This window comes from Apteryx mantelli, chromosome 26, assembly GCF_036417845.1.
Source record: "Apteryx mantelli isolate bAptMan1 chromosome 26, bAptMan1.hap1, whole genome shotgun sequence".
In the NCBI taxonomy this organism is placed as follows: domain Eukaryota; kingdom Metazoa; phylum Chordata; class Aves; order Apterygiformes; family Apterygidae; genus Apteryx; species Apteryx mantelli.
Window position 1 is genome coordinate 9298393 of NC_090003.1, and position 12476 is coordinate 9310868.

General features: G+C 44.5%; 1 protein-coding gene and 1 long non-coding RNA gene across 3 annotated transcripts in view; one reads left to right on the forward strand and one right to left on the reverse strand.

Moving 5' to 3' along the window:
* Positions 1-2158: 2158 nt before the first annotated feature.
* LOC136994248 (uncharacterized) lies at positions 2159-9658 on the reverse strand. Its single transcript, XR_010886412.1, has 3 exons — positions 9593-9658; positions 6582-6752; positions 2159-2999 (listed from the first exon to the last, which is right to left on the reverse strand). It is a non-coding gene; the product is annotated as an uncharacterized lncRNA (long non-coding RNA).
* The window catches only part of CAPZB (capping actin protein of muscle Z-line subunit beta), a 62658-nt gene continuing 58414 nt past the window's right edge, over positions 8233-12476 (forward strand). Inside the window, exons 1-2 of one of the 2 annotated variants that reach the window (XM_067311135.1) lie at positions 8233-8336; positions 9682-9788. In XM_067311135.1, the coding sequence (XP_067167236.1) occupies positions 9786-9788 (3 nt within the window). In that variant the 5' untranslated portion in view covers positions 8233-8336; positions 9682-9785. Of the gene's footprint in view, positions 8337-9681; positions 9789-12476 lie in introns of those variants that run through there. The other variant, XM_067311134.1, reaches the window with a different exon arrangement.

Genomic DNA, 12476 nt, shown 5'->3' on the forward strand with positions numbered 1-12476 from the left:
TAGAGCAATGATAAAAAAGTCTTACATATTTGGTTTAGCTCAGCTCCTTCACAAATTACTAAATGATCACAATTAGCTGTGACTTCTACTTAATTTAGAACATCTAAATGTGTTTTTTTTCTGCCTTTTTTGGAAGGCAACCAAGTAGTTGCAGGTTCAAAAGTTTTGCATGAAGAAGGCTGCTGTTGTCCCTCTGTAAAGGGAACCTCTGGCTCTCCCGTACTCACTGCAACTTGCCCAAACTAGTTTGCATTACTGTATCGTCAGTATGAAAACTAGAACCATGCATCAAGTTACTTAGAAAAATACCAATGGGACGACACAGTTTTTTCCTTTAACCAGATGAAGAAGTATTTTTCTGCAACCACAGGTCCAGTGGTATGTCCCAGTGTGCCAGCAACTCCCTCCTTTTCCAAGCACTCTCAGCTCTGGAAAATATCAGGAGAGAAAAGATGCTTGAGGCCTCCAGATACTCTATTTTTCCCACCCAAAATTAAAGTCCAGAAATCAATATTTAAAAATGATGCAGAAATGCAATCTTCCGCTTGGCAAAAACAAATACTTGGTGCAGGCCAATGTGTAGTTTCACTTCACACTTACTCATTTCCAGACTTTCAGGCTCACTCGAAAGCTCTGTTCCTTCAGGGATGAAGGAAGAGGTGGTGAGCAGCTGGACTGCAAGTAAGGCGCTTTATAAAGGGTCACATTGCTCTGTAATGGCTCTGGATGTATTTGACAGCCTTGCATCGGGAACCCGGTGCGCTAAACCCCTTCTAAGGGGATGGAATAGTTCAGTGTAATTGTTTTGAACATCCAGTTTCCCTCTGAGAATTCTGTCTGCTTCTGTTAAATCCTGGAGGCACTGAGTGATCAGAGGGGGGCTCTGGAAAATGTTATCCGTTAACAATCTAGAGTCCAATCTCTGAACCCCCTTTCCTTTCCCTCCCCACCCCCTGGGCAAAATTAAGGTGGAGGGGAAAGTGTCCAAAACCAGGCTTTTCCCTCCATTGCTATAGTTACTTGGCAATGAGACCCTTTCAATGTAATAACGAATATTTATTATCGTATGACTCCAAGGTGACATTCAGAACATGCTGTTTTGAAAAACCTTTTTGTGCATTTCACGGCCCAGCATGTGCTGTCCCAGGGTTCCTTCCCTCCCCGCTTCCCTCACATTCTCTCTTCTCATTTCTTTCCTGTCTTTTTGTCAGCGTAAAGATTCTATGAAAAAATAGAAAAGGCTGATGGTTGAAAGAAGCCAGACAGTTTCAGAAATCCCTGATTTTATCTAATGGAAGTTAAATTCTCATAGGGTCAGAACCTGTATCAGCAATTTCCTTAATTATGTACCTGACTTTAATTATATGTTAAGTTAGTAAGGCTACTCACAGACTAAAAGTTAGGCATTTGTTTAAACACTTTGTTAATTAGTAGTTTCACAGATGCTCATCAAACAAGCGAACAGGCAGAATTGGAAAGCTGAGATGGAGAGGCACCGCTGTTCCGCAGAACTGCGGTTTCCCCGGTGCCTTGTGGCAGGAGCCGTGCGGAGGGCTCGCAGAAGGCCGAGTCCACATATGCACTCGGAGGTGCTCTCCATCTCTGCAAAATACCTGCTTTTGCAGAACCTCCAGCCCCTGAGATTACCCCTGTAACAGCTGAGGAGCTTCTCACTGCAACTAAATATCTGGAGGGTTGTTAACCCACTTCTCACCCTCCTGCTGGGATTTCAAGACCCTTTTTAACATGTCAGGCTGCTGCTTTTCTTTTAATCGTTTACTCTAGCTTCTACTTTTTGCAGCATAGGAAGGTTAATCCCCTTCGTGCTCTGCCCTGAGTAGTTTCTGTTTCAAAACTTTAAGCAAATTTCTTTTAAATCTTGATTCCTCCTTAGGATGAATGTATAGTCTCTTACTCTGGTGCCTGGTGTTAGGCATGTTTTTCAAAGAATCTTACAGCATCTCTCCTGTATGTTCCCCACTGGATGCTAATCTGCTCTTGACCTGTTTTCCAAAGAATACACATATAATTTCTCTCATTTTTTCAATAACATGAATCCCCTCCTACACATGCCCCCCCCACCTCCTGCCAAGAGCAGCAGTAATCTGCATAGGAGGCAGCAGTGTAGGAGTTACCTGCTTGAAACGGTTGACAAAGCCCGAGTCGTGGGCCCCCAATTTGCTGCGTCTGTACTCCCCAAACAGCTCTTTCATGTTATGGAGAGAATCGGACCTGGGCAGGAAACTTCCACTCTGTCACCATGCCAGTTGATTTTTTTTCTTTTGTTTTTTTCTCCTCCTTTCCACACATAATCAGCATTAGTGGGCAGTTACCCATGTTTATTTTTCTTTACAAGCCTTGTGCTACCCAAGCAACAACAACAAAAAGTCTAAATCCTAAGTCAGAAGAAAAAGAAACCCATCCTCAGCAGGACTTTGCCCTAAAATGGGAAAAGTGCCAGAGACTCCATTAAGTCTACTTTGCTCTTCTTATTGATTTTATGTGGAAGGCAGTCAGATACTGTGGGGATGAACAATAGTCCGAAGGCTTAGATAGAGCTGCATTAAGAAAGTGAGCTTGTGATACAGAGTAAAATATCATTCAGTCTTCTCATAGCGATCACATTCATGTTAATAAGCAAGTCCATTTTGTGTCCCCGCTAATGTATTTTCATGACAATTTTGCAAAGCTGATGTAATGTGATATTCAGCAGCGTGGTACTGCTGGTTACAGTTGTCAGGTACAGCTGATGGAAGTGGAACTTTGAAAAATGGAACAAGATGTGTCGCAGCTTGTTGTGCTAATTCTGTTTTAAGCTGCTTTTGCCACGAACATGAAGTTTGCCCCAAAAATCTCCGTTGAGGAAAGTGCCTACATGGAAGGACTGATCTGAGCTTTTGCTAAATACTTTTGGCCGTCTCTAGTACAGACTAAGCGCTGCTGTGACACTTCTCATCTTTAGTTGATCTGTACTATTTTGTGATCCGCTTCTTAGTTTCCTAGTAGAAATAGAAAAAGAACTAATGCACCGTATTGATAGAGGCTTTCTCATGAGTAAGTCTGCAAGGGAGGGCAACTGGTCAGCTCCTTAAGTACATTTTTCCATTAGTCCATGTCACTGACTAATTCTATACAGATTCTAACTAGCGAACCATGACTATTGTATTAAGAAGGAATCCAGCCCTTGCAATTCTTTTGGCTGGTATATTAGTAAGCTTCAAATGAAGTGCAACGTGCAAGGAAAAAGTAAGGGAATGGAAAGTTTTTTGTTTCTTTCTGGTGCAATCGGCTTCTCCTTGATTCTTTTTTAATGACAGCCTGCAGACATCGTTACTACAGTTAACGACCAAGTTTGACAAATGTTCTCAATACTCCCTTTGCTCAGGCTAAAGACATTTGTGAAAGCTCCTGTCCATAAAGCTTTCTGTGCTTAAAGAAGAGAAAGTTAGACGAGCAGTCTCAAGCACGGAAGTAAACAGCATCCTAGGAACACGCTGGAAAACAAGTGGTCTCAGTAATCCTCCATTTCATTCTTCTGGACTGACAATTAAAAAAAAAAAAGCCTCGCAGTACTCTTCTAAAGAGGCATTGCTGTTTTTACTGAGGGAGGGTTTCAGGTATTTCTCGGTCACGCTTGCCCATTTTGTACTACGCGTCTTGCGAAACACAATTGTGTGTAACCTATGGGACGTGTGAAAACAGAGTGTGGCTGCAAACAACGCCGAGGCATGTCTAGACACAAACAACGTTCTCAATGTGGACTGGCACTTCTGGGCAGAAATAAAGCACTAGTGCATGAGAGTGTTACTTAATGCATGAAAAAAGGATTTTCTTACGTCCAAGGTGCCAATGAGGTTGCAGATGTGACTTTCTAACGTGATCCTGCTTAAGCCCATCTCTGTGCACCTCAGCTTCAGCTGAGAGATTAAGTCTCGGTTTCTCAATGTGCAAAAGAGGGGTATGAAACATGACCTTATCCCATCTATTTAGGCAAAATACATCATAAAAACAAAGCAAAAGGTCAACCTTGGATAAGTTCAGAGCCTCTAGCTATGTGCAAGTGATGTGTAACTCTTAACTCTCCTGTCGTTACTGTGAAAAAGCTGCACTGGTGGTAGAGTAAGTCTTATTTTTGGCCAGCGTATGGACATCTTAGGCTAGGTTTAGTGTCCTTTCCGTGAATCAAACACGCCCTTGAGACAGACAGCACATCTGCTGGGGTGTTGATGAAGTGAAAAGTATTGTTCTGGAGTCTGTTTTTAGCATTCTTTGCATGGGAGGGAAAATGCCTCTAACAATACTGAAAGGAAAATATGTTGGCTTTTATTAAATATGGCATTTTGATTTACTCATCAGTTCCTGTAGTGATCGGGAAAACTCTTAAAACCTTTGCGTTACAAGAGTACCCTTGGCAAAGCTGCCTTGGAATTGGAGGGAAGCTTTTTTTTATTGTTTGTGTGCTATTTTGTCAGTGTGTATAAAGATCTCCATAGTGAGAAATATCTGTGGTTTGAAGAGGGAATTCCAAACCATCGGGTGGTGTTGTAGGTACCTTTTTCCTATGTTAGTTTCCAAGAAATGCTCAGTTTTCAGCCTCAAATCAAATGATGCCGCTAGTTTACTGACCCTGAGTAATAAAACCCAGGGAACTAAACTTTACCACTGCTAGAAGTGGAGACTCTTGCAGCAGTGAACTCAATTTATGAGAACCCCTAATAAAAGTTTATGCATTTTTCAAGTGCCACAGGCTTGACATGGAAGAAAATGGGCAATGTGACCTAAAAAATCCCAAGCTGTCCTTTTCTTTAAATAGAAAAAATAATATTGAGTAAAGCCTGACATGTTTTCTCTAGGACCTAATTTCTAAGTACATAGGTTCTCACAAGTATCTGTGGTCCTGGCGGAACGGTGGAATAAACAAAACAACATTTCGCCACGCATGCAACTCGTGCAGGGGGACGAAATAAAAAGCATATCGTGTCAGACCGCAAATGCTTTATGAAGTTCTGGCTTAATGCGGAAAGTACTCTGTAACGCTAATAAAAAGTATTTATCCTTTTGCTTCCTTGAATATAATCAAATATACAGGGAAAGCATATGTATCTTATAGCTGCTGACTGCAAGATCAAAAGCTCTGTTATTAATTGCACATGAATCTGGTGTTGTGGGGCCATTAAGCCGTCAACTGACATCATTGTTTGCTTCCTTTGTTTATAGACCCTCATTTTACAGATGCATAATGCCTGACGCTGAGCCCTTTGAGCACGCTCTTTGCTCTCCATGCGGATGATCCCGTGTCATATGTGGGGGAAACGCCTGTACGCTGACTAGATCCGATGGAGCCGAGCGCTTGAAACTGCTCTGGAAGTGGTGGTGCAGGTCCCCTACCTCTCCTGGGCTCTCTAGAGCCTGGGAATGCCGACACCTTAATGAGCCTCCCGTGGAGCACCCTGGGGCCCGGATCACAGGATGGTTTGTTTTCCTGTCTTAGCAATCTGCACCTGTATGGACTAATCTGTATACCACTGTACTGTAGTGAATCCTCTTAACTCAAAAAATATAGAGAACAAGCAGCTTAACACTTAGAAATAAGTCTCATCCCTAGATTTAAAAATGCTCTATGAAATACGGCTGCATATAGGAAAACTCAGGTCTCTGGGTTTTGAACCTGCCGCTCAGCTGTAGACTTGCGAGGTGACTTGGCTTTGTGACTGGCTCCAGCAATTTTAGCGTAAGGATCTTCTTTTGCCTTGAAACCTGTGCGGAGTTTTTACGGCACTGCAAAATGGATGGAAGTTGTTACTGGTCTTATCGCGAGGCCGTTTGCGCTCGTTTGCCTAATAACTCTTCCAAACGCAGGGCTACACAGAGGCTGGGCCCCGTCTCGAGCCGCTCTCCAGGCTCAAAGCTCCTGTTGCTAATAATGTTTTCAGTCTTCTCTCGTTTCCTATCCTGCCTTGTGGTTGCTACATAGATGCCTTCAGCTGCCTTCGGAACGCATCTTTTGTGGTTATACTGAAAAATTTATTTTTATAGCTAAAGTTCACCTCCGTATTTTCTTCTTTTTCTTGCCTTCTTCAGTTTTCACTCACTTTGTCACAGCATCAAATCAGAATCAGACTTTCCCTTGAGCATTTTTTTTTTTTTAGTACCTCTGTTTCTTCCACCTGTCTTGTGGCTTTCACGGTTGTTTGGCTGTTAAAATAGGACTGGCTAAACTTATTTCAGTTTCTGTTGTCAGAGCAAACAAACATATAAACAAAACTCAGCAAAGCAGCCTTAACCCTCAAGTAATCCCAACTGAATTTACTTATGGGAAGAAAAAGCCTGCCCTAAGCAGAGGACATAGTACTGCTGCTGTCCTTATGCCCATCAAGTGCCTTTCACCTGTGCTTCTTAAAATCAATGTGCCAATTATGTTGCTGTTACTGCTAAAGTGATTATTTTCCTTAAGTAGATTAAATAAAAAAAGAATACAGCATCATACACAAGGGTCATCCTGCTTAGCCCTGAACTAATGCCACCTCTGGAGAGGAACATAACTAACAATGCAGTTAATAACACTATCTCGTAACACTCACGGATTTATTGCGTGTGTCCCACGTATAGGCCTGAACTGGCTTTATTTAGCTGTCAACCCCTCCAAGAATCACAGGAGAAGGTAGGGTGGCTCCAACCGTAGTTATCGATGCAGAACCTTTTGCCTGCTCCGCTGCAAGTTGCAGCCTCCAAGGAAGAGTCTGGTCCTACATCTTAGTAAACAAACAAACAAAAATAATTCCCTCAAGCATGTCCTGCTATAAACAAGCAGAGCAAGCAGCTGGTCCTCATTTGAAAAGCTGTGCCATCAATTTCAAAAGGAATCTGCAGATCTTCTTAATGCAAATATTTGGGGGAAAACAAAAAGCAGCTGTTTATTCTTCTTTATACCTATTAGCAGGAAAACAAAATCCAGAGTGCTTGTATTTCTTCCACTAAGAAAAACATCCCCTTGGCCTCAACATTCATTTGGATCTTAAATTGTTTATGCTACACCAGGCTGCATGATTCTTGCTCTGTTTCTTCAGTAAGAAGCTAGAAACAATTGTTGTTCCTAAACACAAGAATGCTAAACTAAAAGCACAGTGATCCTTGCATGCCTTACACGAGTTTTGTGACAAAAATCATGAAGTTTAGATCATTAATTTTCAAGTTTATCAATTTTATCCTCCCAGGCCCTGCCCCAAGGAGAACGCACATAAGATGTGCGGACCCCTGTATAACGAATGAGTAATTTGTTATGTGTAATGAACAGGCTTGCTTTTCTTAATTACTGCTCGTAGGCGCCTCTGAGGGAACATAAGGACTGAAGAATCTGGGGATTGCATAAGAGAAGCCACTTCAGATTACTGCACGTTTCAAATTGGCCTCAAAGAGGCTGGGCTGCCTGGTGTTGGGAAGAATCGGATTCAAGGAATCGAGAGCAGGAAATGCCTTTTGAGGTCATGTGGCCTATCTGCTAGACACGGTAAGATTGTTTCCCATTTTATGGTGACTTTGATAGTGGCTTGCTCGTGAATTTATGTCCTATTGTTTTTCTGTGAAGCGTTGCAGCTCCTGGTTTTCTTGAGAGATTATTTTACTAATTATTATCCTCTACTTGCTAGATTCATTTTGCTTCTGCACTGAGAAGAGCAGCAGTTTAAAAATGCCAACAGAGCTATGGGAGAAAAGCAAAAGTGGGCAAAGGTGAACTTAAATTAGTGACAGCAGATTGTCAGAGAGTAATCAAAATATATCTAAGCTTTGATTTTAGAATTTGCATGAACAGTGACAGCCATTATGTGTGCATGTGGGTCATGTTTTAATTTACCTATGTAACAGTTACGCCCTTAACTAGATACCTCATCCTAGCTGTCGTAACTGAGTACACCTATCTGAACAGTTAACTTCTCTGGAAATTTAACTTGTTGCTTTCAAAACACCAAAAACAAGCTGTTTTGTCCTCAGTATGTGTTAAGAAAAATGAGCATTGTTAGAGGTGTTATTTCTTGGAAGGTCTGGCCTGGGATCTAATAGTTAAAACTTTAGAGTTGAGCCATGAACAACTGTGATAACACATCAGTGCAAAATCAGAACCTGGCCTTGGTCGTCCCCTGCCAGAAGGATGCACCACTAAATATTACATCCGAGGAAAAAACGAAGGGGTTCCCCTAAGAATACATAATTTCTATTACAATTTCAATGCAGGAATTGCACATGCTGTCAGAGTTTCACACCCTCTCCAGGAGGATTACGTCAGAGCAGGAAGCAGCGCCCGAGCGCCCTTGTCAGCGTTTCCAATTTCCGCAGCAAAAGTAAATGGAACAACAAAAGGGGTTTTGGCTCGCAAGGGCCAAGTCTGCGCCACAGAAGCTGGAAGGCACCAGTAGAGGGTTCTCGGGATCCTGGCACTCCAGCTCGGGGGAAACCCAGGCCAAATAATTGTTCCCAAAAAGCTAGAGGAAAATGTTGCCACGTAATAAATGGGATTTTTTTCCCAGGGTAACTAATTAAGTTGCATTTGTTAACTTTGCATGTCCAAAATAATTCAGAAGTACAAGTAACAGAGTCTGGAATCGGGGTCAGTTTTACCTGAGATGGTTGAAAAGTGAATTAATAGATTAGAAGGAAGAAAAAAAACCTTTGCTTTTCTCAGACTGTCCCAAAAGGAAAGTGGTATTTTATTTGTATATACACCCAGATTTGCTGATTTTGGAGATCTGTTTCACAGCTGCTTAAGCCCTGAAGTCATCAAAATATGTAAGCCTCTGCTTAACTTGAAGCAGGTACTTACATGCTTTGCTGAATCAAAGGCTAAGCTGCCAAAGGAGGCCGAACACTTGCCTTTGCAATTAATTAACCTTGTCCTTAAGTAGCCAGAGGCTGATTATTTCTTTTCCTCACAACTCGCACTTGAGAGCGAAACAATTAAGAGATGACTCTCGTCTGGGCAGCACAAGCAATGACGCTTATCAGGGTAACCTCTGCAAGGGCCGGTTGTCAGCTGCTTGCAGATTTGAGGAAATGTACCTGTTCGGGCCGGCATTTTCCACGCTAAACGTGGGCTTTGCGCTGACTTTTTTCATTTAATCTTAATAAATAAATAAATAAAGTGGGGGGAAAAATGAAAAAGGGAAGAAAGTAAAAAAGGAATAAAGGGAAAAAGGGAAGAGTGAAAAAAAGGAAAAAGGGGAGGGGAAAAAAGGGGGGGATAAAGGCCACCGAGGTGGATGCGCTGCCCAGCGGGGGAGCCCTACCCTGAGCGCGCCCACGGCCTGTTGGCGCGCCCTCTGCGGGCCCCGCCCCCGCCTCTGATTGGCCGCCCGGCTTCCGGCCTCCGCCCGGCCGGGCTCCCCCCCCCCCCCAATGCCGGAGTTGGTAGCTCCCGCCGCCCCCCCCACCCCCGCCCGCTGCGCTGCCTCTCCTCCCTCCCCCCGCGCGGTCCCCGCGCCCGCCGCCTCCCGCCCCGGCCCCACTTCTCCCTGCTCAGCCGTTCCCTCCTTCCCCCCCCCGCCGCGGAGTGGTCCCTCCCTCCCCCCGCCCCGCTCCGCTCGCGCGCCGCGCTCCATACTTGGCGATGGCCGGCGAGCCGCGCGCTGATTGGCGGCGCGGAGGCGGCGGGCGGGGCGGCGCGGCGCTGACCCGGATGTTCACTCCTAGGCAACGGCGGAAGTGCAAGGGCCGCGGCCTGCCTCGGAGGGAGAGCGGACGGGACCGGGAGGCGCCGCCGTTGCCACAGCCCAGCGCAGCCCCGCCGAGCCGCCATGGTAAGGGCGAGGCGGCCCCTTCCCCGGCGGGGGGAGACCGGGGGGCCCGGGGCGCCTCGGCTGCCCCGGAGCGGCGCCGCGGGGGAGGCCCCTCCGGGGAAGGCTGGTGTTGCGGCGGGCGGGCGGGCGGCAGCCGTTGGGAGCCGGCGGGGAGCCGTTGGTTCCCTCAGCCCCGCGAGGTAGCCGCAGTCTCGCCGTTCGGTCGCCGAACGGGTTAGCCCTTGTCAGGAAACCCTTCCGTTTCCTGCGGGCACCCTGCTTAACGGGGGCGACGATCTCGGTGGGTCTCGCCAGCTGAACAAATCCCCCGGTGAGAACCGGAGCTGCCCCGGGCCCAGGCCCGCTCTCCGCTCTGCCTGCCTGCGTTTGCTTTAGCAGAGCCCCCTTAAGGCGAGGTAACCCTGCGAATGTGCCAGTGCGCCCGGAATTACCGAAATACTTTATCCTGTTTGAGAATTTGTGATTTGGGTATTGAATGTAACAGCGTAAGGATGTGCACGTATGTTTAGATAAAAGAAAAATTCCCAATGCCTGGTTGCGTAGCACTGTGAAGACTGGTTAAGTAGGCAAGTATACTCCTTTCCTTCTTATCTTTGACTGTAAGAATTCCAGGGGCAATGCCTTATTTATTTTCCAAGTTGGAGATGATGGTTATCCTGCCATTGGTATTACATAGGATAAAAATCTCAATTTCTAGTGAATGGTGAAGAAGGCTTAAGATCAAGATGCTGTTATTCTGTTTTTGTTTGAACATGTGAGATGCTGTACCTGACCTCTGAGCGTGGAGAGTGACAGCGCTGAACACGTTATTTCAGTTGTACATAAAAGAAGATTCTTGACTTCAGTCTTCTGCATATGTAAGACGTGACTATAGACTTTGAAATGAGGATTCCAACAAACTATCCGAACTTTTGCTATGATAAAAGTCCTCATGGGGGGAAAAAAAAAATCAAGGAAAGCTGGTAGGCTTCACATAAAGCGAAAGTGATGACAACCAGGTCGTTCTTTTATGGGGATATGAAAGCATTCTGTGAGAAGAACAACAATCCAGTTTGGATAAGAAGAATCCAGTTTGGGTTTAAATGTCACTAAATCAGTTCTTTGGGGAGGTAGAGCACAAACCCTTCAGAAATTTTGTGAGTCTTAACAGCTTATGTACTGTTATCTGATTTTTTTTCAGGCTTAGTAATGGAGAGCACTGGGTATGGGAGAGATTTGATCAGGACTTTCAGCAGTATGTGCTGGTCCCAGTTGTTGAGTGGACCTTGAGTCTGAACATGCTGCAGCTGCTTCATTGTTCATATATCGCAGTGGCTCTTTACAGATTTGAAGACTCGCTTAAAAGATGTAGTAATTTTAGTGTGGCTTAGCTAGGTCTAGTAGAAGCGTATAAGACAAATCACTGATCATGTTCAAGAAGGACAAATGATCCAAATCTAATATATGTTGTTAGTGGAAGTGCAGACTGAGGTTTCAAAGCTAATGTTGGTAATGTCTAACGGAAAATCTTTTGAAATTTTACTGACTCCATAGAATTAACTTACATTGTGCAGATAATGCAATTGCACTGTGTAGTTTCAGCTTAAGTCCCAGTATGTAGAATACTTCCAGTATCTTTAATTTTAAAGCGTATAAAAGCACAATACCAAAACGCAGCTCTGAAATGGCATTGAAGGCCATAGCATGTTTCACAACAGCTGGGAGGAGGTGTTATGGCCCAGGATATTAGGCCAAACACCTTCTTGGTACTGTAGGATTACCCATATCTGTGTGGAACGGATGGATGGGAGTTGCCTTCTCTTTTGCAGAGTCATTCAAGACCTTCTCGAATCTGAATTGTTCTTGCTGAGTTTAAATGGGAGTTCAGAAGTGCGTCAGAACTTCAATCAGCTGCTAGGTGGAATGGGGCAGGGCAATGCAGGAAGCTTGAAAACTGTCTAGATAGATGTTGGTCTTCTGCACTAAAAATAAGCCTCTGGGCGTGACTTCAGAAGGTGGAGCTGCTGAGGTTTCTGGAATTGTGGGTTATCAATGGATAAAACCCAGTCACTGTCTGTATAAATGAAAAAAAAAAAAAAATTCTTTTCCAGGTCACTTAAATTGCCCTGATTGTGCTTACAAGTATTTCTTGTGCTATGCAACTCCTTAGTGAAAAGCAAACAATCTTGGTAAAATTTATAATTGAATCAACCGTAAGTTTGAATTGTCTAGCGTAGCGTTGGCCGCACATCATCCATTTAGAATTTGTGAGGCAGCTAAAAAGCACTGAAGCACAGCCGACGATGCACGATGTGACGCTGCCACTCGGGCACTTAATCTTGGTGGGCTGTTCAGAGTAACTAATATTTTCAAGGTAGGGGCTGTTTGTCTTGGGCAAGCGCGTTGCCGCTTGACCAATGACTTGGGTTTGTAGAAACTGCTGTAGAAACAATATTGAGTGACTTGTAAAACTGAACAGCCAAAGATAGTACTTTTCCAGATGCCTGAACGCTGAGCGCCTGTCTCTCCTGCTAAGCTAATCGTGTCGCTTCTGAAACCCTTGCATGCAGCATAAGAGCTCAGGGTAGGTTTGCGGTGCCCACAAAGTCCTTTGCGCCTTGTGCTTTTGGAGAAATACTGACTTAAGCTATTTTGTAGAGTCCGTGTTTTATTAGCCAAGCCAAGTATGTGAGCTTAGTTAAATGTTAT